The sequence below is a fragment of the Pithys albifrons genome, chromosome 4, assembly GCF_047495875.1.
Source record: "Pithys albifrons albifrons isolate INPA30051 chromosome 4, PitAlb_v1, whole genome shotgun sequence".
Taxonomy (NCBI): Eukaryota; Metazoa; Chordata; class Aves; order Passeriformes; family Thamnophilidae; genus Pithys; species Pithys albifrons.
The window spans coordinates 9595555-9622148 of NC_092461.1; the positions used below are offsets into that span (position 1 = coordinate 9595555).

Consider the following 26594-nt stretch of genomic DNA (forward strand, 5'->3'; position numbering starts at 1 on the left):
TCGCCGCCGCCTCCGCCCCCGCCGCGGCAGCTCCGGCTCCGCTCCCGCTCCCGCCGCGGCTCGGGCAGGGACGGACGGACGGACGAGCGGACAGACCGGCAGACAGGCAGGCAGGCAGGCAGGCAGGCAGGCAGGAGGCCCCGCAGCACCCGCCCGAGGGGCTCGCACCGCCGCGCCGCCTCCGGCCCGAGCCATGCTGCTCCTGGCCGCCGCCTTCATCGTGGCCTTCGTCCTCCTCCTCTACATGGTGTCGCCGCTGATCAGCCCCAAGGCCCTCAAGCTGCCCGGCGCGCACGTCGTGGTGAGTGAGGGGGGCCCTCCCGTCCCGACAGGGAGCGCGCGGCCGCTCGGCCCCGGCCCCGGGGCAGCCGCGGGGGCTGCCGAGCCGCTCTCCCCTCCCGCGGCCCCGAACCCGCCGGGCAGGGCGAGCACAGGGGGCCGAGCCGGGGGTGGCTGCGGGAGCGTCTCGTCGGGGAGCGGAGGTTTGGGGGAGCAGCGTACCCGGGCGGACACCGGCAGCGCCAGGGATGCCCCCGGGAGCGCCAGGAGTCTTGGCAAAGCTGGCGGTGCCACCCCGAGCTACCAAAACGCGGAAGCCACAAGTGCCGGGTGATAAGGGAATGATCTGTCCCGATGACTGACAACCGCTGTGTGTCCCGGCTGGCTTTAGGCGATGGTCTGAGTCACCATCTTCCAGTCTCAGCGCTGACTTTTTGATACGTTCCTTTTGTATTCTCCAAGTCACCGGTTGCCTCGAGTTTTGTTTACTTTGAGCATCTCCCACGGTATTTAAGTGGGGGCGGGAGGGATGCGCTCCTAAACTAAAGGCAAAAAATCTATGGTTTCCTTGGTCTAAGAAACCAAGTCAGGTATGAGGAAACGGAAAAAAAATACAAAGGAAGTAGTCAGATGACACTCGTGCACCTTTTCATCTTTAAGCACGTAGATAACCATGTCTTTGAGCACTATTTTCACAGGGTGGTAGAAGGCAAGCCTTTAGAAAGAGGTCTTCAGAAGAACGTACTGTTGAAATAGTCCCTAAATGGTGCCCCACTAGAAGTTGTGTAATTATGTGGCTTGGGGAAAGGGGACAGAAAGGGAAACACTACCCAGGGGCTTTCAGATGGATCACAGAGTAGCGAATTTGAGAATAAATGAGCCGAGCGGTTCAAACATTAAGGGTCCTACAATCAGCTTTTTGAATTTAGCACTAAGTCCCCAGGTGTGTTCTCTGCAGAGATGATGTAGTTTACTGTCTGGTTAGATGTACTTTAAAGGGTGAGTAGCACTTGGAGATGCCCTTTATCAGAGTGGGAGGTTGGGATAATCCTGAAGTGAGACCTTTTAGGTGCAAGTGAGTTTACAGATACTATAAGGTGTTGATTGCTGGTTTTTGTGTGCTTTTTTTTTTGTGTGGGTGTTGTTGATTTGAGGGGGTGGTTCTGAGCTCTGTATGTTGTCTTTTGTTACGTTTGAGGGTTTTTATTATTCTTTTTGAAGTTCCTCTTTGGAGCTGTCCCCAGAATAATTCAGACCTGTCCAAGTTGCAACAGTATTCCCAAGTTGCTTTATGCAGTAGGTGTTACTTGGATGCTGTAACTGGCTTTACAGCATCGGATTTTGTGCGAGGTGTGTTCGAGGTTGCATTAAGGTTCTCAGGTTATGGCTCTTCCCCCACAAGAGTAATTATTAAGGAGGAACCTTTCAGTACTGTGCAAAAGCAAAGGTGAAGGAGACTTAAGGACTTTCTGTGACTTTTATGAAGAAACAATAGCAGACATAAAAAGTGAAATTGACTTTTTTAGATTTTTTGGTTCATTTTATTTATATATACAGTGATTATTCAAAATTTTGTTTATTTTGCAGAGTGATTAAATTCTTTAAATGTTATTGTGCTGATTCTTCTAATCAGAATAGTTAATTTTAAAAAGTTCACATTGAAAATTATGAGAATGTTCTTGCTGAAGCCTCTCTGTAGCCATTGCTGCTCATTATATTGGCAGTTAAGCTCAATTTGGTACAAGAGGAATTCCAAAGGACAGGATTCCTGCAAGTCTTATAAAATTAGGAGCTCAGCTAGAGATGTAACTATATGAATATGATGTGAGAAAGGCTGTAGATGTATCTAACTTGATGTCACACATAAAATTCTGAGGGCAAACAGTTCTGTTGGTGTCACCACTTGCAGAACTACTTGTTTTGATTTTGACTTCAGTTACACCTCTAAAGTGTTGGTGCAAACTAATGAACTGTGGAACAGTTCTTGGATTTGTAGATGCTGTCAATAAGTTCATTCTGGGTGTGTAAAGTGAGTTCTTTCATCATATGCTGGGAGTAAATGTTCTCTGCTACTGGAATGACTGAGAGACTTTATGAAAATATATAAGAACCATGACATGATCTAAGGACTTCTATGAACTCGTTTCACAGAGAAACAGCAAAATCTGTGTAAGTGTCAGGCCTCAGTTAAACCCAGTCTTGACATAAATAAAAGAATAAAGACCTGCAAATTGTGTATTTAGCTGGTTAGGCCCTGAAAGTGATTGCCATTGCACAGTAAATATAATTTTTTAAGATATAGCTCAATAATTTATTTTTCTGAAACAGAAAAAAATCATATATAGAAACTCTTCTTTCTGGGGACCTGTTGAAAGTATAGTGAAAATACATCTGTTACTTTCCTAAAGAGAGGTCATTGGGCAACTTCAGAGGCTGTTACATACCAATTATTGAGTTTTCAACTTAAATCAGCATGTTCTTTTCACTTTTAATCCTTTAGGAAAATGTTTTCCTTCACTCCTAACAGTTATGGTTAATATGGTTAATAGATGTTTGAGTTATGGTTAAGTAACTGACTCACTCTGCCTTTTGGGATAGGAATTGGAAGCAGAAAACTTGTGGGGATTTGTCACTCTGTCCTCTCCCAGAGTAATTTGCATGATGAAAGCACTTTCTGTGTTAGGCGAGATGTGGTTTCTGGAGAAATCACAGAATTATAAGAGTCTCCTATTCTTAGAGAAGAACAGGACTGCTATTCAGAGTGAGAATCTACAGAACTCTGAATTACTCATCCTCTAATCTTGTGGGTTCCCCCATGCCCTTCTCTGCTGTGTATTTTTGTGACCCCAGTTAGCACCATTAAATTAAAAGGACTTCTCTGCTCTCAAGTTAGGCATCAGGTTTAGCTTATTTTAAACAAAATGCTTTTTAGATATTTAATACTACTTTTTTTTCCTTCTTTTTACTTCTAGCATGACGAGGGAAATGTTCTTGAATATAGGGTATAAAAGTTATTTTTGTGCTGTAGAGCTGCTGCTTCTTGTGCTGAACTTCTTTATGCTTCAAAATTGAGAAGACTTATACATCTTTGCCTTTGACTTTGACTTTATTCTTGTGTCTCAGGCTACATACGAGCACAGGTCACCAACTCTGTAAGAGTAAGCTGTTATTTTGGTAGCTGATTGTAATTGTAGGCAGGAATATAAAAACAGGGTAAGGCAGTCACCGCTGCTTCTTGTGCACTGCACTCACTTGTATCACATTTAGCTGCCCTTTGTCAGGGATGTTACACCTGTTCCTACACATTCTTTCTGTCCTTTCTTTTCATTTCTCTACAAAGATACATTGCTTGATGGAAAAGAACGCAACAAAAACTTAAGATGTTAGTGCCAAAGCAGTCTGCAAATTTTGTGAGTGATGTTTGAAAACTGTCTTTACTGAAATATTAATCCCTCTGTTTCAGCCTTAAGCTTTCTAAAACCAAATTTCTGAAAAACAAAACCAAAGAAAAACAAACAAACTAAAAAAACCAAACAAACCCCTGAGGTCTCAGTGTTATGAATGCAGTTTATCAATGTTTGCGAATTAGCAATGGCAGGAAATGTAAAGATGGTGCCTGCTTGGGACTGTCTCCCATGGAGATTGACAAGGGCCATTTCACATGGACATAGTTCAGGATGATCATGCCAAATCCTGCACATGGGTCATCTCTAGTCCAGGAGTAGCTTCCCCATTTCTGTACAGAACCTGACTTGGTAACTGCAGTCAGGATGTCAGATTGGGGTAAGGATGGCCAGTCATGGTGTCTGAGCATTGTAACTCCTGTGTTGGGACTGATGTGATCTGTGGTTTGGATACATCTGAGTGCTTCGACAAGAGGTCATTTTGAGTCTAGTTAGGCATATGAACTACATAGAGCAGATTAAAGGGATCTTCTGTTTCAGTAGAACTAAATACCTTCTGCCAGAGCACTGAAAGCATGGAGTACCCTGCACCCAGTTTAAAGTGAAAGTTAGTAAACTCTGTTGGAGATACAATACCAAGTTTTGATTTTGATCATTTCTGATGACAGTTCTGTTAATTTGGAGTTCGACTGTGTCCTGTATCAAGAATAGCGTGGCCAGCAGGCCCAGGGCAGTGACCCTTCCCCTGTACTCTGTGTTGGTGAGGCCACACCTTGAGTGTTGTGTTCAGTTCTGGGCCCCTCAGTTCAGGAAAGAGCTTGAGGGGCTGGAGCAGGTTCAGAGAAGAGCAACAAGGCTGGTGAAGGGACTGGAGCACAAGTGCTGTGGGGAGAGGCTGAGGGAGCTGGGGTTGTTTAGCCTGGAGAAGAGGAGGCTCAGAGGTGACCTCATCACTGTCTAGAACTACCTGAAGGGAAGTTCTAGTCAGGTTTGGGCTGGTCTCTTCTCCCAGGCACTCAGCAATAGGACCAGGGGGCACGGGCTCAAGGGGAAATTTAAGTTGGAGATCAGAAAAAAATTCTTCCCAGAGAGAGTAATCAGGCATTGGAATGGCCTGCCCAGAGAGGTGGTGGATTTACTGTCCTTGGAGGTTTTTAAACTGAGACTGGACATGGCACTGAGTGCCATGATCTGGTAAAGAGACTAGAGTTGGACTTAATGATCTCAGAGGTCTTTTCCAACCCAGTCGATTCTATGATTCTCTGCTCAATTGAAGTGAATTTCCAATATCTCAAATTTGAAACTCTGAGTGATTCTCTGTCTCTCACCCTTCTATTTCCATTCCATCATGGCTACGCTTCTCAAACAAAGATTTTGGGAAGGGCTCTCTCCCCGTATGGGTGAATCCTTCGAGCCTGAGCAGTGGATTTTTTTTAGGTGAGGCAAGGGGGAAATAAACCTAGTGGTTCTCAAAAGTTGAACTCTTGTCAAGGATCACAGCTCCAGAAGCTGGAACCAAGTGCTTTTTCAAACCAGGTGGTTTGGTGCCTGTTCTTAAACACAGAAACGGCTCCATAGCAGTGCTCAAGGGCTGGTATTGCTGCATTCTGAACATCTGGGTTGATGCTAGGATTTAATTGTTCCTTCGTGTCAAAAAATTAGTCTGTGGTTTCAGTTGTAGTGACTAGATTGTTTTATTTTTGCTAACTCCTTTGAGGCTGGGTTACACTGAAATTTAAAAATGGGAGATCAGTGGCAATCCCAGTTTTGGGAACAAGTGGGATATAGTAGCAGGGTAGGACCGTTGGCCACAGGGTAAGTAACAGTAACAATGTTGTCTTTAATGGAGTAGATGTGGCTCTTCTGTTAGTTCTGAGCATCTGTGTTAGTAACTTACCTGCCTAAGAAACTTCATTGATTTGCTTAGGCCAACTTCACTGTTTTCACTAGTGTTAGGGATTTTTTTTCTGTTACATTAGGATTCATACTGAATGTTCCTGAAAAATGAGTGTATTAGTAACAACCTCCCACGTGTTTGTAAGAGCCTCCCACCTAAATGCTAAAGTTCCCAGCTAATTGATATGCATTTTGTCATTTACCAATCTGAGCCCTATCAAGTGTTCTTGGGTGTGACTGTAAATAAAAACTTCCTTTTTTCTTGCATCCTTCAGACCTTGTCTTTCTGAAATAAATGTTAGTGTTGTTTGATAAACTGGAGGCTTGGTGCCAGTACCTTCACCTGCAGAGGATTCCTCAAGCACTGGTGGAGTTGACCTGTCATGATGCTCAGCTCAGGTAGAAATCATCTGCCTTGCAGTGCTGAGCCAAAAGCTGGAATTGGAGCAGTATTCTGTGCACACTGATTAGTTCATGTGCTGCTGTATCTGCTGCTGTTGAAAATCTGTAGGAAGTATCTCACAAGTGCTGTGGAACTGAAGTCTTCCTGAATGTACCAAACTATTTTAACCTTTTTGGGCGGTCCCGTGGTGTAATGGAGAGCACTCTGGGCTCTGAATCCCAAGGACCTGAGTTTGAGTCTCAGTGGGACTGTCCCCTGGCAGTTCAAGCCTCCCTGCCATCCCATCCCGTCAGGTCTCAGATGCTCAGCAGGGTCAGCCCTGGTTAGTACCGGGTGCTGTGACAGTCCCGAGGACTTCACTGTCACTGGCCAAGCTCGCTCGGCCGTGGCAGATGGACCTTGGGACTTAACAGTGGGCCCAGTTCTGCAGACGCTGAGCCTCACCTAAAAAATCCACTGTGCAGGCTGGAAGGGCACATGGGGAGAGCCCTTCCCAAATCTTTGTTCTTGAAGTTTGGCCATATGTACATTTTAATCTTTTCAAATGTGTATTGAAATCTTGAAATCTATTTTAAAAATTTGTGTATGTGTGACTTCTTTCCATAATGAAGCATTAAGTTAATTCTGTGACTCTGCTGAAGTCGCAAATCATTAATTAACACTCGCAACTCTTACAGACTTCATTTACTCTGAGAGCTGTCATCCTTGGTTCATCATCTACAGGTTGGGTTTCTAGAACAGCACACACATTCTGGAGTCATCCACAGTGTGGTGTGAAGGTAATCCTGCAGAGTCAGTTAGAAATTAATCTGAAGCAGTTCTCTCTAATAACAGAGGAAGCCTAAAGAGCTGAAATTAGTCTTTATGAGTGTTACACCCATTCCTGGCCCATTTGTGGCTGAAGGTGAACCAGTCAGAAACCGTGGATTGTGTTGTAAATCTTCGCTGGGATTACTTGATTTGCACTAAGCTGTATTTGGGAGTAGTGGTAAAACAGTCAAATGACAGAAGGGTATAGTGACTCATAGGAATGTACTTCTGACTCTTCTGACTTCACTGCCTCCAGGAGTGAAAAGAATTTTGCAGATAGTGCATCCCTGAAAACAAAACTAAGGCATTGCCAAAGAGGGAGATGACACAAGGCTTTTGATAGAGTATAGTTAGAGAATCGGATCTTTGATCTTGCACTAATTAGCTCAATACCTTCATTTTCTTAAAACAGAGGTGATGCCTTTCTCTGGAGTCTTTGGAAAGGTGTTGATAAAAAGCAAAAGATGACGATTTTCAGATAAATCTGAATTTCCTCTTTTTCTTGTTATTAGAGGACTTGTATTTCAGATCTCATTTCGTCAACATGCTTTTTACAATAACTGCTTCTAGGTATTTTGTTCCAATATTTTCTCAGTATGACTTAATATGCTGTTAAAGTAAAATTCAAATAATTTGGGTATATAAGGAAGATACCAGTGTCTATTTGAGAACCAAAGGCACGTGCAGACTGAGAATGATCCAGTCATGTCAGGCAGATATTTTTATTTTAGTGAGAAAGAGAGGTCAGGGTTGTCATCTACATCTTGTTCCACATCCGTTCATAAGGAGGTTTCTTCATGGTAGTGAGAGGTGGTAAGGTGATGTTAATCTGTATATTCATAGAATCATAGAATCGATTGGGTTGGAAAAGACCTCCAAGATCATCAAGCCCAACCCTTGGTCCAACTCCAGTCCCTTTACCAGATCATGGCACTCAGTGCCACGGCCAATCTCAGTTTAAAAACCTCCAGGGATGGTGAATCCACCCCCCTCTCTGGGCAGCCCGTTCCAATGCCTGATTACTCTCTCTGGAAAGAATTTTTTTCTGATCTCCAACTTAAATTTCCCCTGGCAGAGCTTGAGCACGTGCACCCTTGTCCTGTTGCTGAGTGCCTGGTATCATTTGGCATTGTATCCTCTGCAGTGTATGATGGAGGACTGTTGTCGTCCTTGTTTGTCTATAGGCAAAATATTAACCTCCTGTTTACATATGAGACAACTTCAGTGTTGCGTTTTGGAGTAGGAAGAAAAGGTTATGGAAGTTTAGATCCCCACTAAACTGAAATTGCTAGAGAGCACAGGGGCAGGTGAAGGTCCAGACTGGGGGACCAAGAAACATACTACAGGGATCCAACTGCTGAATTAATGGGATTTTTTTTTAATAAAAAAGGTGTTTTCTGATCATGTTTACATGATGGTATCTTCAGAAGGCAATATGCAATTGCCAGTTTTACAAGTAATTTCTACTGTGACCAGGTATGAAGGGGTGGTATGTAATTGCATTATTGTGGCTTTAATAGTGATTTGGAGCTTCTGGCAACATGCTTTTAGGAATAGCATGCAGAGTTAGTCAAAAGCATGTGAGAGCACTGGTGTGGGAGTGGGTCTAAATGTGCCTGATTTAAGAAATGAGCAAAAATTGCCACTGAGGTAAAACTGGTTTTGGGGTAGAAACAAACACTCATCAATCTCTTTAGGTCCTAATTTTCATTCATATTCAATAAGTAAGTTTAACTTTAGTGCATCTTCTTTATTTGTGTCGCAGCCTGTGATACTTTAACCTCAGTATGTCTTTAGAATTTTCATTTGATTTGACTTGAACATGTGGGAGAAGGAACAAGAAGAGTGGACTAACTCTGCCATTTTCAAATAACTTTTAGGTAACTGGAGGCTCCAGTGGAATTGGAAAATGCATTGCTATTGAATGTTATAAGCAAGGTGCTTTCATAACCCTGATTGCAAGGGATGAGGTAAGTGCATGAGTATCTTCTACTGGCTAAACTCACAAAATTATATGGGTGGGCAATAGTTTTGGAATTGATAATTATTCAGACTTCTTCAGTGTATATTTTAAGGGACCCCAGGCATTCCAAACTGATGCATTTGAATAGCAGAGGTGGCTGCCCTTAAGAAACCTGGCCCAGCGTGGAATTTGTGATTAGCTTGCCTTAAAACTTGGCCAGTGCTATTGCTTGTGTTAGTGGCCTTCATTATTTCACTTAGATCTGTGCCAGAGGACAAAAGCAGGAAACCCCCATATTCTTTAAAACTGTAGAATTTGCCTGCAGTGACAACTGGGGGATTAAAGACAATTCCTGAAATTCATAGAATATATTGGTGTCTAGTCAGCATTATTTCATATGTTTTACTAGTGAAAAACTTCAGTGACAACTTTGTAGGAAAAAGTGTTGCTTTGTTGTGTTTTGTTTTCTTTCCTTTTTTCTTTTTAACTTAGAGTTATTTAGAATTTAGATGAAATTACTGTTTTCATTATTTATAGTGAAAAAACTAATTGTTCAGGAAATAAAAGCACATAACTTTTTTGGGGCCCTCAGTCCCAGCTGTCTTTGATAATTTCCTTACACTGGAGAACTTAGTTTTTGTAACTTTGAATGTAGTCAGGATTAACAGAATTTTTCTTGAAAGGATTATGACAATCTGAATTTACCAAATTTTAGGTTTTTTATGATGATTTCATAATAGTGATTCTTCTTCAGAAAAGTTTATGTAATAAAAATAAAATAGAGCCAAAATAAAGGAGAAAAATTAATACCTACAGTCATAGGTGCTCACTGTAGTATAAAACAAAAGCATTAAATCTGTAGAAATCATTACTGGCTATTGAGGAAAAGTGAAAAACAGATAAGGAAGTTCTGATAGTTTGATAAATTTCATGTTTTGGTCATATATTCACAAGTCTTTAAAATGACAATACTAGCATGTTGTAACTAGTTGAGGAGAACTTTGGGCTTTAAGGGTTGTTTTTAAGCCTCACTGAAACAGTGAACACTAATATTGCTCTCAGAACTACAACAATTTACCTGTTTTCACATCCATTTCAGAACAAGCTGTTGCAGACAAAGAAGGAAATAGAAAAGTATTCTGTTAATGACAAGCAGGTAAGATCACTAAGAGAAGTTGTTGTCACTACAACATAGTTCCATAGTCCTGTCTTTAAAACAAAGCTGTGACAGAAATGAGAGAGGACTCAGTATTTGAGTTCAAGATTCAGAGTATTTGTATGGGATGTTCTGAGCTCCTGCTGTGTTTGAGGTTGCCTAGGTAGTGCATTAGGCTGCTTTTCTTAGGGAATTCAGCTGTAGGTGTAGCTACAATTCACTGTCACTTGATAAGCATTTTACTCTTTAGAAGAACAATTTTTTCCCCCTCAAATACCTCACTTTTTGCATTTCGTAAATACAGCATTTATTTTGGAAAAAAAGTTTAGATACTTGTTCCCAGGTTTATTTCACTGCATCATGCTCGTGTTCCTTTTCTTGACAAAGCACTGTAACAAATTTATAAAGTTCTGAAACTTACAAACAAGAAGCTGCTTTGCTTAATAGATAATGCACTCGTGCATACAGACCTTGCAGAAGTACCAGCTTAGAATAGGTAAGCTTGCTGTGTTCAAAACATGCAAATTTGAGATGAAATGCTAAAATAATTTTTTCTCAGTACTAATAAGGAAGGGGAGAGGGGAAACAGTACTGAAACTGTTAACATCTCTGACTTCTCCTTTCTTGTCTTCCAGAACTTTGTTGATCATGAAAATAACTTAGTTACTAAGAACTAAGTTAGTTTTATGATTACAAATGGAAGAAATTTATTAGTCCATGAAAAGGGATTTGAATTGATAAATTAGATCTTCTGTTGAAAAGTAGCAGTGAAAGAAGCTGAATATTTGCAGGCAATGATGTTAGTACTGGCTGATACAAAATTTTCTTAATACCTCCATTTACAAGATAAGATTCCATCTTTGCTTCCTTATAGTTTTGCCAAATGGCTCAAGCTGATTTTTTTTTGTGCATGCTGCCTTACTCAGATCAACTTTGTTTGAAAATCTAAGCCATTTGAGGTGAGGAGAAACTGTATTTTGCCCAGTTAAAAAAAAAAAAAAGCAAAACCCAGTAACGATTTTCTTTTAGCTACTCTAGCAGTTTCCCAAGCTTAGCATTAGAGCTAATCCCTTGTCAAACACTGTGTCAGGATGTTCTTCTCAAAATCTGTCCAAGCTGGATAGATGTAGACTTTTTAAAAGGTTATTATTCAGTGCATGTTTGTAAGAGTTTCAGTGAAAATCTCCAAAAGTCCCTTCAGGGCTGAAGTGTGGATTGCACAGGACTGCTTTTTTCAGGAGAAGCTTTAGACTTGCAGGGTAGTTAAGCAGTAGGCAGTGGAGGTCATAGGTAGGCTGGCTCTTCTGTAGCTGTTGTTGAGCTGTGGACATGGTCTCAGGGAATTCTGCCTGATCTGAATGCAAAGAACAACTGGAGAAGGTGGGGAGTCTGGGGCAGAGCTCACAGTGGAGCAGCAGATCAAAAGGTGCAAAGTGACTGCAGCTGAATTGAGGGCAGCTCTACAAAAGGGCTGCTGAAAGAGTGTAGAGAAAGGTGCTGTCTGGTAATGGATAACATGCATAGATCACAGAATCATAGAGTGGTTGGGTTGGAAGGGACCTTAAAGATCAGCTACTTCCAATGCCGCTGCCATAGGCAGGGACACCTTCCACTAGGCCAGGTTGTTCAGAGTTCCATCCAGCCTGGCCTTGAGCACTTCCAGGCATGGGGCATTCACTGCTTCTCTGGGCAACCTGTTCCAGTGCCTCACAGTAAAGAATTTATTCCTATTATCTAATCTACTGCCATTAAAGCATTTCCCCTTGTCATATTATTACATGCCCCTCTTGAGCTTTCAGGTAGGCCCCTTTAGGTACAGAAAGGCTGTTGTAAGGTTTGCCTGGAGCCTTCTCTTCTCCATGCTGCACAACCTCCATTCTCTCAGCCTGTCTTCCTAAGGGAGGTGCTCCATCCATCTGGTCATCTTGGTGGCCCTCCTCTGGACTCCAACAGGTTGCTGTTCTTCCTGTGCTGGGCACCCCAGAGCTGGATGCAGCACTCCAGGTGGGCTCTCACCAGCGTGGAGCAGAGGGTTAGGGTCACCTCCTTCACCCTGCTGGCCACATTTCTTTTGATGCAGCCCAGGGTAGGACTGACTTTCTGGGCTACAAGTGCACATTGCTGGGTCATTACTGCCTCTCATCCACCAGCACCCCTAAGTCCTTCTCAGCAGAGCTGCTGTCATCTCTTCATCCCACAGCCTGTATTGATATCAGGAGTTACTCCAAGCCAGGTACAGCATCTTGCACTTGGTCTTGTTAAACCACATGACATTCCTATGGGCCCACTTCTTGAGTTTGTCTGTGTCCCTCTGGATAGCATCCCATCCCTCAAGTGTGTCAACTGCACCACTCAGCTTGATGTCATCTGTAAACTTGCTGCAGATCCCTTTGTCTGTGTCATTGATGAAGACATTGAATAGACCCATGTCAAGCTAAGAAGCAAAGATCCTCAGGATGTAAGTGAATGTATGTAATTACTTTTTACTTGATTATGCCCTGTCACTGTTCAGCTCCTGGATATGAAACCAAGTTGCACTGACAACCAATGTCTGTTGTCTGTTGCACTGACAAGCAATGTTCATATACATACATTTCAGTGTTTGATGTTTGCACGTGATTTAGAGTACTGACACTGCAGCCTTTATGGGTATAGGTGTGCAGTGGAACAAAATCCTTGCACTGAGGGATTTTTCAGTGTTTTTAAAATCCTTTTTCTAATATACAATATTCCCAGTTATTTCACTGGGAATTGAATTGATATTTATTGGGAAAGCTTTATTAATGATCCAACACCATGCAGTGTTTCAAACACATGGTAAGGAAGAAGGTTGGGAATATTAGACTATTTGTGGTAGCATGTTCTGTGTTCCAGGTGTGGATCTGTAGTCCATCCTTTGGAATGAAGGGAATTAATATATTGTAGCAGAAAGAACGTTTGATAATAGAAGCAAAGAGGTGAATTGTATAATGTGATAGTAAACAAAAGCTGTGGCAGTTCCCAAGTGTGTTGTTCATGGTATAACTAATTATGCAATCCACTATATTAACAAATGGCTCCAGTTTTTACACAGAACTGTGATTTATTTAACCTCCTCACTGATCTTGCAAAAACATCCAGATAATAAACTGATGTCGTTTTCATTCAACTGTTGTTTTGTTCTTAAACTTAAGGAAAAGATAAATGTTTCCAAAATGTAGTAAATGCCTTAAGGGGAGATGCAGACAGTCCCTCCAATAACTTGTGCCACAAGTTTACTCTGATGTCCAACTACACACAGTGCTGGGAGGCAGGAATAGCCAACCTGCTGTACAGGAATGGCAGGCAGATTCTGTTTATGCAGCTAAGAAGTGTTGCAGTCTGGCCAGGGGCAGGACTGACAGATGACTGGCTGCCAAAGCAGTTACACTGTGGTAAGCTGGGTTTTTTTTGTGTGTGTGTTGTGCCCACGTGCTCCATGACAAGTGGTGATGAGGATGGATACTTTTTACAAACTATTGATGAGTTTGTTTTATTTGACCTCCGAGTTTACATAATTGATCAAAGTAACAGAAAGGTTAGAAGTTGGAACAAGAATACAGGAATCCCTCCTTTTATTGCAATGGGAGATTTCTTTTCAAGATGAGCAATTGCCCTGAAGCTCTGTTTATGGCTTAGCAGGGAAGGTAACTGATTTGTCAATGCCTGGCATTTGCAGCAGTCTTACGGTTTTTAAGTGGTAACCCTTAAGTGGTAACCCAAAAGAAGCAGTGTGTTCTTTCGCTGGTTCATTTAAAGATGCTTCACAAGATAGATTGTGAGACCATCTTTCTGCAAGTAGTCATCAGCTTTCAAGCAAAGTGGCCTGACTTTTAGCTGACAAGAAAATTTAGATATATCACTGTCATCTGTTTTCTGTTGTCCTGCCTGACCCTCCCCGCCTCTTCATGCCTAGCTAGTGGTTATTTTAATTTTTCTGTATCTTTCAAACCAAACCCCTTAATGTCCGATTTCCAGACAAGGAGTAAATATGTACACATCACAGAATCATAGAATGGATTGGGTTGGAAAAGACCTCCGAGATCATCAAGTCCAACCCTTGGTCCAACTCCAGTCCCTTTACTAGATCATGGCACTCAGTGCCACGGCCAATCTCAGTTTAAAAACCTCCAGGGATGGTGAATCCACCACCTCTCTGGGCAGGCCATTCCAATGCCTGATTACTCTCTCTGGAAAGAATTTTTTTCTGATCTCCAACTTAAATTTCCCCTGGCAGACCTTAAGCCCGTGCCCCTTTGTCCTATTGCTGAGTGCCTGGGAGAAGAGACCAGCCCAAACCTGACTAGAACTTCCCTTCAGGTAGTTCTAGGCAGTGATGAGGTCACCTCTGAGCCTCCTCTTCTCCAGGCTAAACAACCCCAGCTCCCTCAGCCTCTCCCTATAGGGCTTATGCTCCAGTCCCTTCACCAGCCTTGTTGCTCTTCATCACTTCACTTTTTAGATCTTTACAGCACTGTGCAGTGAGTCAGTTTCTCGTAGATTTTTTATTTTAGTTTCATCCTAGATGTGTCCCAATGAACCACTATGCGACTAGGTTTACTACTATTCTTAAAAAAGACATTTTATGAAATAAGAAGGTCGCATGCATTGCAGGTACTAAAGTTAGCAGGTTCTTAACACTTGCTTTCTAGAATTTGGAACAGAACTGCTGTTGCTGGAGTTTCAAGGCAACACTCTGTAACCACCAATTTCTGTGATGAGGAGGGAAAGAAGTTCTTTTCTTAAAGATGAGCCTAAGCCACACATGGTTTGGCTTGTGTTTAGGACTGATGAAAGTCAAATGTATCACTGTAGAATTTTGATTGCCTTAGCTAAAATAGGTTTTACCAAACTTCATGTAAATAACTCAGGCAATAGTGTGTCTTAGTCCACTAAATTAGAAATGATACTTTGCAATGAGTTGCTGCTTTGCAGATCATGAAGTGCTTAATTTGTTCTTAATGTAATCTTTATTGTACTGGGATGTATGTGAGGGGGAGGAATTTGGAGGGCGCAAGGATCGCTTTCTCCAGGGTGGCAGAGGTGCAGACTGTCCTGTCAAAAAGACTTTGCTTCTGGAAAAGATACGGCTTGGAGTCAATTGTTACTGGACTTGGTGTGTTGTGAAAATGTTCTTTCCCTTTCCTTTTTTTAGGTTGTACTTTGTATTTCTGTTGATGTGTCCAAAGACTATGAACAGGTGGAGAATGTACTAAAACAGGTGAGGAAATAACTGTTTCACTCTATGTATCTTACGAAGCTTGTCCTTCTGTGTTGTATTTCTACTGGAAATAGTTTCTTACAATGATACTGTGACATAGGAAGGGGTTTTTTTTTTCCTGATAAAGAGTATCTTAACCTCTCTCCCCTCTTCCAGGCTCAGGAGAAGCTGGGGCCAGTTGACATGCTTGTAAACTGTGCAGGAACATCAGTTACAGGAAAATTTGAGGATATTGAAGTGAATTCTTTTGAAGTGAGTGAGCAAACTTTTTTTATTTCATCATATGATAATTTCTTATTTAACCATTCTAACAATTAGATTGCATTCCTGTGCCTTTGCAGACTTTCTAGTAGTAATACACTCAATTTGTGCTGGCTGTGAAAATATCTTTAGATTAGCAAAGGTTGCCTCTAATTTCTCACCTATCTATTGGTCCATTGATGAGTCAGAAGAGCGAATTCTCCCTCTGGGACAGAGCAGAAAAGCCCAGCATGTATTTTTGTAGTTGCACGCACTGTGGAATTCCACATACTTTCATTTTTTTTGTCTGCTGAAGATTTTAAAAAGTATTTTTAACCTGTTTAAGAAAAATTCAGCTGTTGTCAATGTTCAGTATGGAGGTGCACAAGTTGTTTCAGCTTGAGAAGCTGCTGCTCTGATAAAAAGACACAAAGCAACCCCAAAATGCCTGTATTTTGGTTACTTTATGCCTCCAGCCCTCAGACTTCCTTTCATCTACAGATAACATTGAATCATTTGAAAATACTAAATAGGCTTAATTTTATAATAAATCTGAATCATCCTATTGTTTGCATAGGCTACCAGTTGTGTTTTGGGTCTTCTAGAGAGTGAAATTAAAGACTTCTCCCTATCCTGGCAAAGATTAAAATCTCTGAAATGCATAAATATGTAGCATTTTTTCCTGTTTCTGTTTTAGAAACTCTTTAAACTTTCATTATGTTTTCATACATAATGCATAAATGGATTGCTTCCTGGACACTGTTCAGGTTTAGATTTTCCCTCAAATGTTCTTTTTTTTTTCTTTAAGGACATAGTCGTTCACAGCGTTATCAGTATTCTGGATGTTAAGGCTTACAGATAGACAGGATTTCTTACAGCTTGAAGTGAGATTTTTAGTTATAAAACTTCATGAAGCTGTAGAATAGAAAACAGTTGTTTCTTTTGCCAGCTGATAGAACTACAGATCTAGTGAACTTAATTGTTAAAGCAAACTGAAATGGGGGGGTTGATAAATAAGACCAAAATGCTGTATCTGTGGCTCAAACACCATATTAATGTCGTTCGTACAGAGATTAATGGCAGTCAATTATCTGGGCAGTGTTTACCCGAGTCGAGCAGTAATCGCTACCATGAAGGAGCGAAGAATGGGAAGGATTGTATTTGTCTCATCTCAGGCTGGGCAATTAGGCCTGTTTGGTTATACAGCTTATTCTCCAACAAAGTTTGCTCTTCGAGGGTTGGCTGAAGCCCTGCAAATGGAGGTATGTGGAATTTTGATTACAAAGATTATTTTTAACTGTCAGCACAGGACATTTAAATAGGTTTGTTTGGTTTGGGTTTTTTATTGTGCAGCACTACTAAAATCTACGTGCTATTGGCCCTTTTTTGGCAGCAGTGTAATCCCATTGCTCTGCACAGGGTTGCAGAAACTAAGATGATTTTCATTGCATTAGAGGGAATAGGTTGAATCTGTTCCTAGACCTGAAGACGACCACATGTGCAGAACATTTTTTTTAATCTTTTCATTAAAAGGATTTATTTTTAAGACTTTTTGAATAAAGTCTTCTTCAAGGTCCTAAATGCAGGATGATATTGAAGATCACATGGATGCAGGAAGGATAGGCCAGTGATTCCCAGCTTGTTTGTCAGGCCAGGGTGAGTGGTATGTGAACCATATGAAACAGTAATACTTGCAAGATAGAATTTGATGATTGTCCACAAAAAAAGATTGTGTTGACAGTGGTTCACCCTTTTAAATTTCAATACATACGAGCTTTTTATAGTGCAATGACCTAAGCTTATTCTTAAGTTCTGACATAAACCAAACACCATTTTCATTATTTAATGGAGTGAGGTTGGTAAATACATTGTAGGTACACAGATAAAACTGATTTGAAAATTACTTTCTTTATCCTTCTGTTAAGCATGTCTATTTGAGTTAAGTATTTATATAAAAAGTGCCTGTGTTTGGTTCTAGACCCTTGCATAGTCCCTGTTGTATGCCTTGATCAGGATAAGAATGGGTAAAACTGCCTCTAGTCACTTCTGGTCTGCCGAATAGAACAATATGAATGCAGGGTCTTTGTTCAGGCTGGTGACAGATATTTTTGTAAAGACTGAATTATTCAAAACTAAAAATAGGATGTTTATGGGCCTGTGATGTGGCATTCCAGTAAGTGTTTTCAGTATAGAATGTTTCATAATATTATAAAAATGCTAAGCATTTTACACTACTTTGCTTTATCATAGCCCTCTGAATATTTTAGAAAACATAATTATTTGTATTGGAGTGCAGACATGCATTTTATTAGGTTTTTGAATAGCAGTGCAGTAGGTGATGTAATTCTATGACACTTACCTACAGATTAACTAAATGCAATCTGTGCCTTAAGACCTTCCATTTTCCCTCACATTTTCTTTATTTTTTGTCTCCTTAGACTTTGACCTCTTGCAAGTTTATACCATGAGTTGAAAAACCTTGTGACTTGAGTATACCTCTTAAAGATAACAAAATTAAATTTTACATTTTTTGTTTTTTATTTCATTTGTCCAGCAATGAAAATATGTTGATGTAAACAACAACAAAAAAACATGTTAATGTGCCCCAGTGAAAGCCTTTTTGGCCTTGTAATTGTAATTGTTGGTACTGATGTTTGGCAATGGTTTAGCCAAATTCTTTTTAAAACTGAAATTTGTAAAATCATAGACCTAAACTACTTTCATAATCCTCCTGAATGTCTTTAAAAATACACTTAGAGTAATCAAATATTTTGCAAAATTTTTAGAGACTTTTATTAAAAATAGCATCACAACTACCTTTTCAAAATCTTTGCTCTTTTGTTTTCTCACTTGACAAAGCTGCAAGTTTTGCAAGTGCTGAATACGTATCACTAGAGGCAATTTGAATTCAAGCTTGCTGAATTTCCTTATAAGGGACATGTAAAGGTTGTTGGTATTAAGATAACACTCAATGCTTTTGTAAAACACAGGTAAAACCTTATAATGTCTACATAACAGTGGCCTATCCTCCAGATACCGACACACCTGGATTTGCAGAAGAGAGTAAAACAAAGGTAAATTGTCCTTCAGTAATACTGAAGTTTTTAAAGCTTCATTTCATTATAAGGCAATGCATTTTGTATTTCATTTATTTCTATAGGATTTTTGAAATCAGGGCATATTAAGATTTTAAGAAGTACTTATGAACACTTCAATTTTATCAGTTTTTAACTACTCAGAGTTATATAGCTTGTAGGATAATTTCATGTGGTTTATTGTTCTGGCTTTAAATGGAAGAACCACCCGCCTTTAATATCTGAAACACTACAGAGTCTTCCTGCATGTAAACTGTAAAATCACTTTGTTTTGATATTAAAGCATAATGAACCAAAAATAGAATTCCTATTTTGCATCTTTGATAATATGCAGTTGTTGTTATAGCTGTGACAGATCAAAATACACTTCAGTTTGTTCAGTGAAGTTTGCAACTTAACTATTCTGTATGAATGTATGTAATGACCCAGTTCAGTAATGGCTGTTCTCTAATATTAAAGGAGAAAGGAAACTCTCTTGCAGTGTGTTTGTAGTGGAAATGACAGGATCACTTTTCAGAAGGCTGTGTCAGCAGTAGGCCTTTTTCATTTGATTACCTTCCCTTAAAAGTGCAAGTTTTGATCTTTAGTCAACTCTTGTCATTTGCTGTATCTATACACACGAAGTTTTAATTAAAAAAAAAAACCAAAAACAACACATTCAGGCCTTCTGTTTAGACCAAAGCGTCAGGTAACCAGAGAAAAATCATATTTTTTTATTTGCATACTGTGAACTAGAAATCTGATATCTAAGGATATTATCCTTTCAAGCATCTTTTCAACATGCACCATCATGTATAATTGGAAATTGTGTTTGAATTCCATTTTGCCTTTCACCCTTTGAATAGGAATCGGTAGGGGTTGTATAACACAGCTCTTACTTCATAATTTCTTGATACAGATATTCTGTATTAAATGTATACTCCCACACATCCGCATAAAGTGGCAGAATTAGACATCTGCAGATACTTGTACAGCTTGCATGTTCTCTGGGATTGGTTTTTCTTCACAATAGCCTATTTCAGGGAATTACAGTCACCAGCAGAATGCATTGTTCATCTGAGATTTATCTTTAAAAGCGATTCAGAGAGATTTATCTTATTTGTCAAAAAAGTCTTTTAAGGAGAGAATTATGCTTTGGTTTAACCTACATGAACTTTCTAGGTTACTTGTTCCTGTCATGATAGTGTACCTTAAATCTCTGCAACGTTGCATTGCTCTGACATTTCAGATACTCATTTATTGTTTCACTTATTTAATATTGCTTAGCTTAGAACATCGGTCAGTGTAGTTTGCATTTCCTTAGGGCTGGGCCATTTTTCTCTGTAATCACAGAATCATCGAATCAGTTGGGTTGGAAAAGACCTCCGAGATCATCAAGTCCAACCCTTGGTCCATTGAATATGGTAAAAGAAAACATCAAGAACTAGGATACAGATTATTCTTAACATGTCACTAACTTCAGCTGTTGCTCCTGAACAGCTGGTTTTTTCCCCAAACTTACAGCATCTCAATTACTGTTGATACAGGAAAACATGTAAAAGGTGTTTGTATGTGATTTCTGCTGGCAAAGACACTGATGACCCCCCTGAAATACACATACTCAAAAAAAGTTTCAGTGAGCCTGACTGGTGAAATCAGAACTTGTAATTCTACAGCTACTTGGAAATAAGCCTATTTCCATGAAATTTAATTACCATAATACTTTAAATTGATAGTGAGAAAGCTGTAGTTGCTCAGCTCTTTCCTGGATGTTCTCCTTTAAAGTATTAATCTCAGAATTAAACTAGTCCAAATATTTGAGTAGGCCTGAATGCTTCAATTAAATGTTGTTATCAAATGTAACTGAATTAGCCATTACAAGTCAGCTTGCAACCAATACTTCTTGCTCCCTAATTTAGAGTTGTTTTTAGTTCATCAGTGGAACCATCTATCTTTAACATATATTGAGCATCTAAATAGCTTGCTGTGCAGTTATCTCTGTAATTGTTTTATTTGTTAAAAGGACACAAATTACAAACACACTTCTAAATACTTTAAAGCATATTTCAGTGATAGATTTTGGTGGATACCAGTGTGTGGAGATTGAGAAATTTAACAAAAAAAAAAGCCAAGCTGGTCTGTAGGATCTTAAAATATTTCAGGCCTATCTTTTGCTCCATTTCTGGCAAAAAAACATAAATTAATACATACAGGTGTTAAGGAAAATAGTTAAAGCATTTTGATAGCTTCTACTGAAAATAAAATATTCAGGGGGAAAAAGCCAGTTAATAGTAGCAATAAACTATATACAGGAAAAATACTACTCAGCGGCAAGTTGTCATTTCTCTTTGTAAAATTAGACTTATTTATGAAGGTGCTGATATGTTTACATGGATGTTTTAGGTGACAGTGTGATACCACTTGCTAACAGTGATGTCATCCATGAGAAAAGACTCAAAACCAAAATTTGTCATGCATATTTTTCTCTCCTGGGTGTTGTTAGTCAAACTTATATTGGTGTTTTTCTACTAAAGCCCTTAGAGACGAAGCTGATTTCTGAAACCTCATCTGTTTGCCAAGCAGAACAAGTCGCCAGAGTTATAGTCAAAGATGCCATAGTAAGTAAATTCTGTTTCTAAAGTATGTCCTATGTTGAAGAGACTGGGATCACATGTCATGATTGCTAAATGGCTAAGATAAAAGCAAAACCAATTTACACAAAGCAGTGCTCATTGGTTAGTTTGAACAGGAAGTGTTTTCTTCATTCTTCTTTTTCCACTGTGCCCACAAATGACTTTATACAATCTCTCGGAAGTAAAAGGTATCTGAAGCTGTACAGAGACAGGATAAAATGATGCATCAGTCTGAATCAGTGTCTCAAAGGCAGATTATGAGTGACTTGAAAGCACTAAACTATTGACTTTTTATGTATCAAATACCATTTGTCTGACCTCAAAAGCTTGTTGTGCTATCTTATTTTTCTTGAGGATGAGTTCACATAAAAGTAATTTTACAATAAAGGATGGCAGTCGACCTTTTCTGGCTTGTAATGTCTAAAGTAGGTGATTTATGAGCGATTAAAATCATAAACCACACCCATTTAATCCTAAAATCTGCAATTACTTTGCAGTTCCAAACACTCTTGATCTTCAGTATGACTTACATCTACAGCAGGTGTTCAATTCTGAAGTTTTTTCAGTATTTTCGCAAATACAGCACAGAAACACAAAATCATATCTGATTTTGGGATGGTGATTTTTAAAAGCAAGTGCTACCTCTACACAGTATTTTTCTTCAGTGTTTAAGGAAAGCTGATCTCCTTTCTGACCTTAAACCTCTGGTATTTCTAAACCATCCTTGCCAGCACTTTGTATCATGTAGTGTTCAGACATGGTCTTTATGCACTCAAGCCATCAGCTGAGAGACTCAAATAGAAATGAGAAAGTATCTGTGTACTCACAAGCCTCTCAGGTGTGTGTTGGGAAATAACAAGATCTAATAAACTCTACTGCTTTGCATAGATGCAGGAACACCACCTTTTCCTTTCACTTCCATCCTCCATAGTTCTCCTCCCACAGTGTTTCAGGAAGTCTATTTTCCAGCATAAATGGGAGAAGCCTGGGAGTCAGAGAACTGCAATTTTACTGCTGGGTATTTGAAAAGCAGACAACTTTTTCCTGGTGTGAGTCCCCCTTTTCCTGCTAGCTGAAGTGCTTAGCAGGCTGTCTCTCACCGTTTTGAGGAGGGCAAGTTAAAAATCTTCAATGTAGATGAAGGAGGACCTGTTACCTAATATGTGAAACACACTCCCTTGCAACTCTCATGTCATAAGCAAACTAATTTTAACAAAAGGCAAGCTGTATTTTGTTCTACAATTATGGTAGTGATTGGTGACCTGACAGGGTATAATTCTGTCTCTGAAATATGCTTACAGCTGTGAAGACCATTCTGCATTTTCTCCCCCAGTAAACATGCCTCAAGAAGAAATTTAGAGCTTTCATATCTTGTAAAAATCTGCAGTAATTTAGCACATCTCTCCCTAAAGAGAGAAGTTAGCTTCCTTGTCCATTTTTAAGTGAATGCTTTGGGGAATGTTGCTGTACAGCCCAAAATATTTTTTAATATTTTGATTCTTAATTGTGGTAATATTTTTTTACATAAAAATATATTAGTTGTTAGTGATATCAGTCATCTGTGTCCATCAAGAGTAGCTGTTGAAATAAGACACATCATGATTTGCCACAACTTGGGTAAATTACTCTTTGTTTTCCTAATTCTTCCATCCAGCAAGGGAACTTTAACAGCTCAGTTGGATCAGATGGTTACATGCTGTCAATATTGACAAGTGGAATGTCACCAGTCACTTCTATTACTGAAGGTCTTCAGCAGGTAAGACTTGGGAAGGCCCTGTTGTCACAATTTCCTACAGTTTAAAATACTTTAAAATGCAGAACAGTATGTGAACATTTATTATTTTTTTCATCAAATGGCTGTTAATACTGACAGGTTTGGGAAACTTCAGCAGTATTTTCAAGCTGAAGCAGCAAGTTGGAGGGTGAGCTAAGATTGCCCCATTGCCCCCTGCTACTCAGTCCTGAACTGTTACATAGTTAAGTTGGTTTTCATGAGTTTGTTTTCTGGGGATTATACAACATACCTGCCTAGACTGCTTTTTTTTAATTTCATGACTAAAGAATATGCTTCAATACAAGATCCTAAATGAATTGAAAGATGGTCCTCTCTGTTTCCAGGTTGTTTGCATGGGCATTTTTCGCATTGTTGGCCTGTTCTACCTGGGAAGTTTTGACAGCATAGTTCGTCGCTGCATGATGCAAAGGGAAAAATCTGAAAGTGCAGATAAGACTGAATAATCTTTCCTTTGAGTGGTAAGAAGAGTGTCAAACAGTCCTGGACAGCTTGCTGCTTAAGTGGGACTCAGTTTTGCTCCTGAAGGATTTAGACTGGAAGTATTTGCATGTGTGACAGAGGAGTCCCCTCAAAAGCTATGAAAGAAAGCAAAAGTACAATTCCAGAAAATGCCAAACTATGCAAAAGTGTGAATGAGGATTAGATTTTTTTTTTGGATGATTTGAGTTGGAGAGAATTTGGAGAGCTTGTAAGTGATCTACAGAATAGAATTTGAGAATGGACTATGTGTGGTAATTCTGGACAAATACTTACGTTTTCTCACTTCGGTGCTTATGGACAAAATAAGTACCGTGACAGACCAGGCTGAAATAGATGGAAGTCCCCTGGACAAGTTGATACCTTTTGCTAATATTTTGGGACAGCTTTTAATTGGGAATGTTAGCTTTTCCTTTGGCCAATCTACAGATCCCTCTGTCAATGACAGCTTTCCTTATTCTATCCAACATGTGACTGTGGAAACCCTAAGATGGCAAATACATTTGTATGATCCAAGCTTTCTCAGTCTGGGAGTAATTAAAAAGTATGATTTAATATATGCATACTTTCTAAAGGGAGATGAAGAACCCATTCCCACAGAGAAATGCTAGGAAATATGATCGGGTCTGTAGCTCTTCTGGCCTTTTGAAGTATGTTGTGAACAAAAAAAAATCAAACCAGTATCAACTGTGTCAATTATGACTCAGCATTTTAAGCCATTGAAACAATGTACAATTTTTACAGGAACTTAATCTGCCAGTTTTTGCTCTGGAAAGTAGCTTAATGCTACTGTTAGGAATATTGATTTCAAAGCTGCAAATCATGAGCCAAACCAGTAGTTGATGATAGAATCAATTGTGATTAAAATGCCAGGCTCTTCCAGTAGCAGGAATGTAGCTTTTTAGGGCAGAGGGGTCAGGAGGAGGGGAGAGGTGTGTGTCAGAATGGCCTTCCACACTTCATTTTATCACTACATGGAAAAGCTTTCACATGAGAAATTATTTAAAACACTCTCCTTGTATGACCCACTTCTAATTTGTTTCATTTACATATGAAACAAGGCTGCTCAGTAACTGCTTCAGAATACACAGAACCCAGTGGTTGCTTCTAATAAATCTCATTCAACACTGAAAAAGCTTGATGCATAGCAATGATGTTTTAAGGGTGCACTATATATATTGTTTATTTAATGGACCACTATAGGAAGTGCCTTGTGAGCTGCTTTTTTTTTCAAAAGCTGCATATTTTGTATTCGTTAGCACTGCTGTTTTCAATGTTGTATTTTCCATTTTCATTCAGTACTCTGAATCTAAAATTACGTGTAAATCCGAGCACTTTCACTTCCTAGAAAGTAGTATTTAACAACCAAAATAAGCAAAATTTGATTGCTTTTGTTAAGACATTCTCTGTATCTATTTAAGAAGAGATATTCAATTAAACTGGGATCAAAAATAATAGGTGGTAACTGGAAAACCTTAGAATGTAATTTATTGAGGCTATTTATTTTCCCTCTCCGAATTTGGCTGATCACTTTTCACATTTTCTTCACATAGACTAAACTTGCTTTAATACCTGGTTTACAAACATTTTTTGCAGAGGGTCACATTGGGACTCTCATTTTAATTGGTTAGAATTTCATTAGATTGCAAATGTTGAGGCACAACTGAATTCTTCATGAAGCCTGTGTTTAGGTCCTGCCTCCTGATTTTGTTTAGATACGTGAAGTTGTGCATGCCTATAATGTAATACTAATTTTGAGAATAGAGTATATTCCTGCATTTTTTTAACAGCTCAGCTTCAGTGCAAAGAAATCTAGTGTGCATCTATATTTCCTGTGCTGCTTAATGTGAATGACATAAGGGAGCATTTATCATACATCCACTGTCAACATCCCTGTCTTTCTTAAAGCAACATAACAATGCTACTCAGACCCTATGATCCATGTTAATTCTTGTTTTGATGCAAATCAAATACTCTTTGGACCACCTGCAAAAAATATACCAAAATGAATGAGTTGGTTGTGCTGTAGTTTGAAAGAAATGCTTCTGTAAATGACTTGGTATCAGCACAAGCTTGAAAGTCAGGACTTAAAACCAGTAAGCCTTTGGATACTTGAATTTTTTGGATCTTCAATGTGGAATGTTAAAGGGTTTGCATTTAAGAAACATAATCCAGAAGGTCAGAGCACACACAGCACCATGGCAGCTGGGGCTCTAAAGGTGTCAGGCAGGACATCTTTGATCACCACTCACTACTTCTTGACTGAAGAGTCCTCCCAGTAATGACTGATATAATTCAGTGCAAGTGTCTGTGAAGGAGAAGTAAGACTACTGGGTGAAAGTTATGGCCCTGATCTAAGGAGACGTCAGTTCACACCTAGTTTTGCATAGTGTAAATTGTTGTGTTGACAGTGAAACTGTAAGTTGAACCCCCTCAGCAATTGTGGAAATTGGAACAAGGCAAGTTTTTTGAATCAAGAATAGTCTTTTTAAATGTTCTAGTTTCTGCTGTTGCAAGTTAATGATGTTAACTTTAACTGATAAACTTCTCAACTGTTTTACTGTCAAAACAAGGTAAATTGTAAACTACAGCAACCTTTGGTGTAAATTTTGTTTTCTTATGCACATTCTCTATCTACCAGTGTACTCAATTTAAGGTCCAATATAAAGTGAAGGAGATGCCTTGTAATCTTGTGAAAAAAAAAGTTTAGCAGTTGAAAAACTATTTTGCCAGTTTAAATGTTACAAAACCTCTGCATTGAAATGTTTTAGCAGTGTATTAGATCCGTGAAGATCTTCAAATATGCTTTATAACTTTTTGTCAAATTGTCAATGATTTAATCACTTGTGCCATATCAGTTGGTGTCTTGTCTTGTTTTCTTGATCAATCATTAGGATTCCATTTAGGCTTGGTAGTCTTTTCCATTCCATGTAGTTTCTAATGACTGTCTGCTTTACATACTGATTCATTATAACTTTACTTATAGTTTACTTCACCAAGGTGTTCATGTGCAATTTAAATAGATTTAATATTTTACTAAGGAAAAAAGATATAGGAAAAAACTTGATTTGCTGTGAAAAACTCTAGGCACTTTTAAATGGTAAAGATATATAGCATTATTTGTAAAAAGAAACTTTGTGCTTATTGCGTCATCATTTTTTGTGCCAGAACTGTAAACTAGTTTTCATATTTTATATTTCTCAAAATAAATGGAGAATCAACATA

General features: G+C 39.3%; 1 protein-coding gene across 1 annotated transcript; it reads left to right on the forward strand.

The window, feature by feature from the left end:
- Positions 1–26594, forward strand: KDSR (3-ketodihydrosphingosine reductase). The gene is made up of 10 exons (XM_071553405.1): positions 1–301; positions 8673–8762; positions 9855–9911; positions 15085–15150; positions 15307–15402; positions 16461–16652; positions 18381–18464; positions 20999–21082; positions 22752–22853; positions 23216–26594. The coding sequence occupies exons 1-10, from the start codon at positions 194–196 to the stop codon at positions 23333–23335; spliced, it is 999 nt and encodes a 332-aa protein (XP_071409506.1). The 5' UTR covers positions 1–193; the 3' UTR covers positions 23336–26594.

Coding starts and splice junctions, on each gene's coding strand:
- KDSR (XM_071553405.1), top strand. CDS start 194: ATGCTGCTCCTGGCCGCCGCCTTCATCGTGGCCTTCGTCCTCCTCCTC. Junction 16,653..18,380: donor CTGAAGCCCTGCAAATGGAG/GTATGTGGAATT, acceptor TGTAAAACACAG/GTAAAACCTTATAATGTCTA. Junction 22,854..23,215: donor TTACTGAAGGTCTTCAGCAG/GTAAGACTTGGG, acceptor CTCTGTTTCCAG/GTTGTTTGCATGGGCATTTT.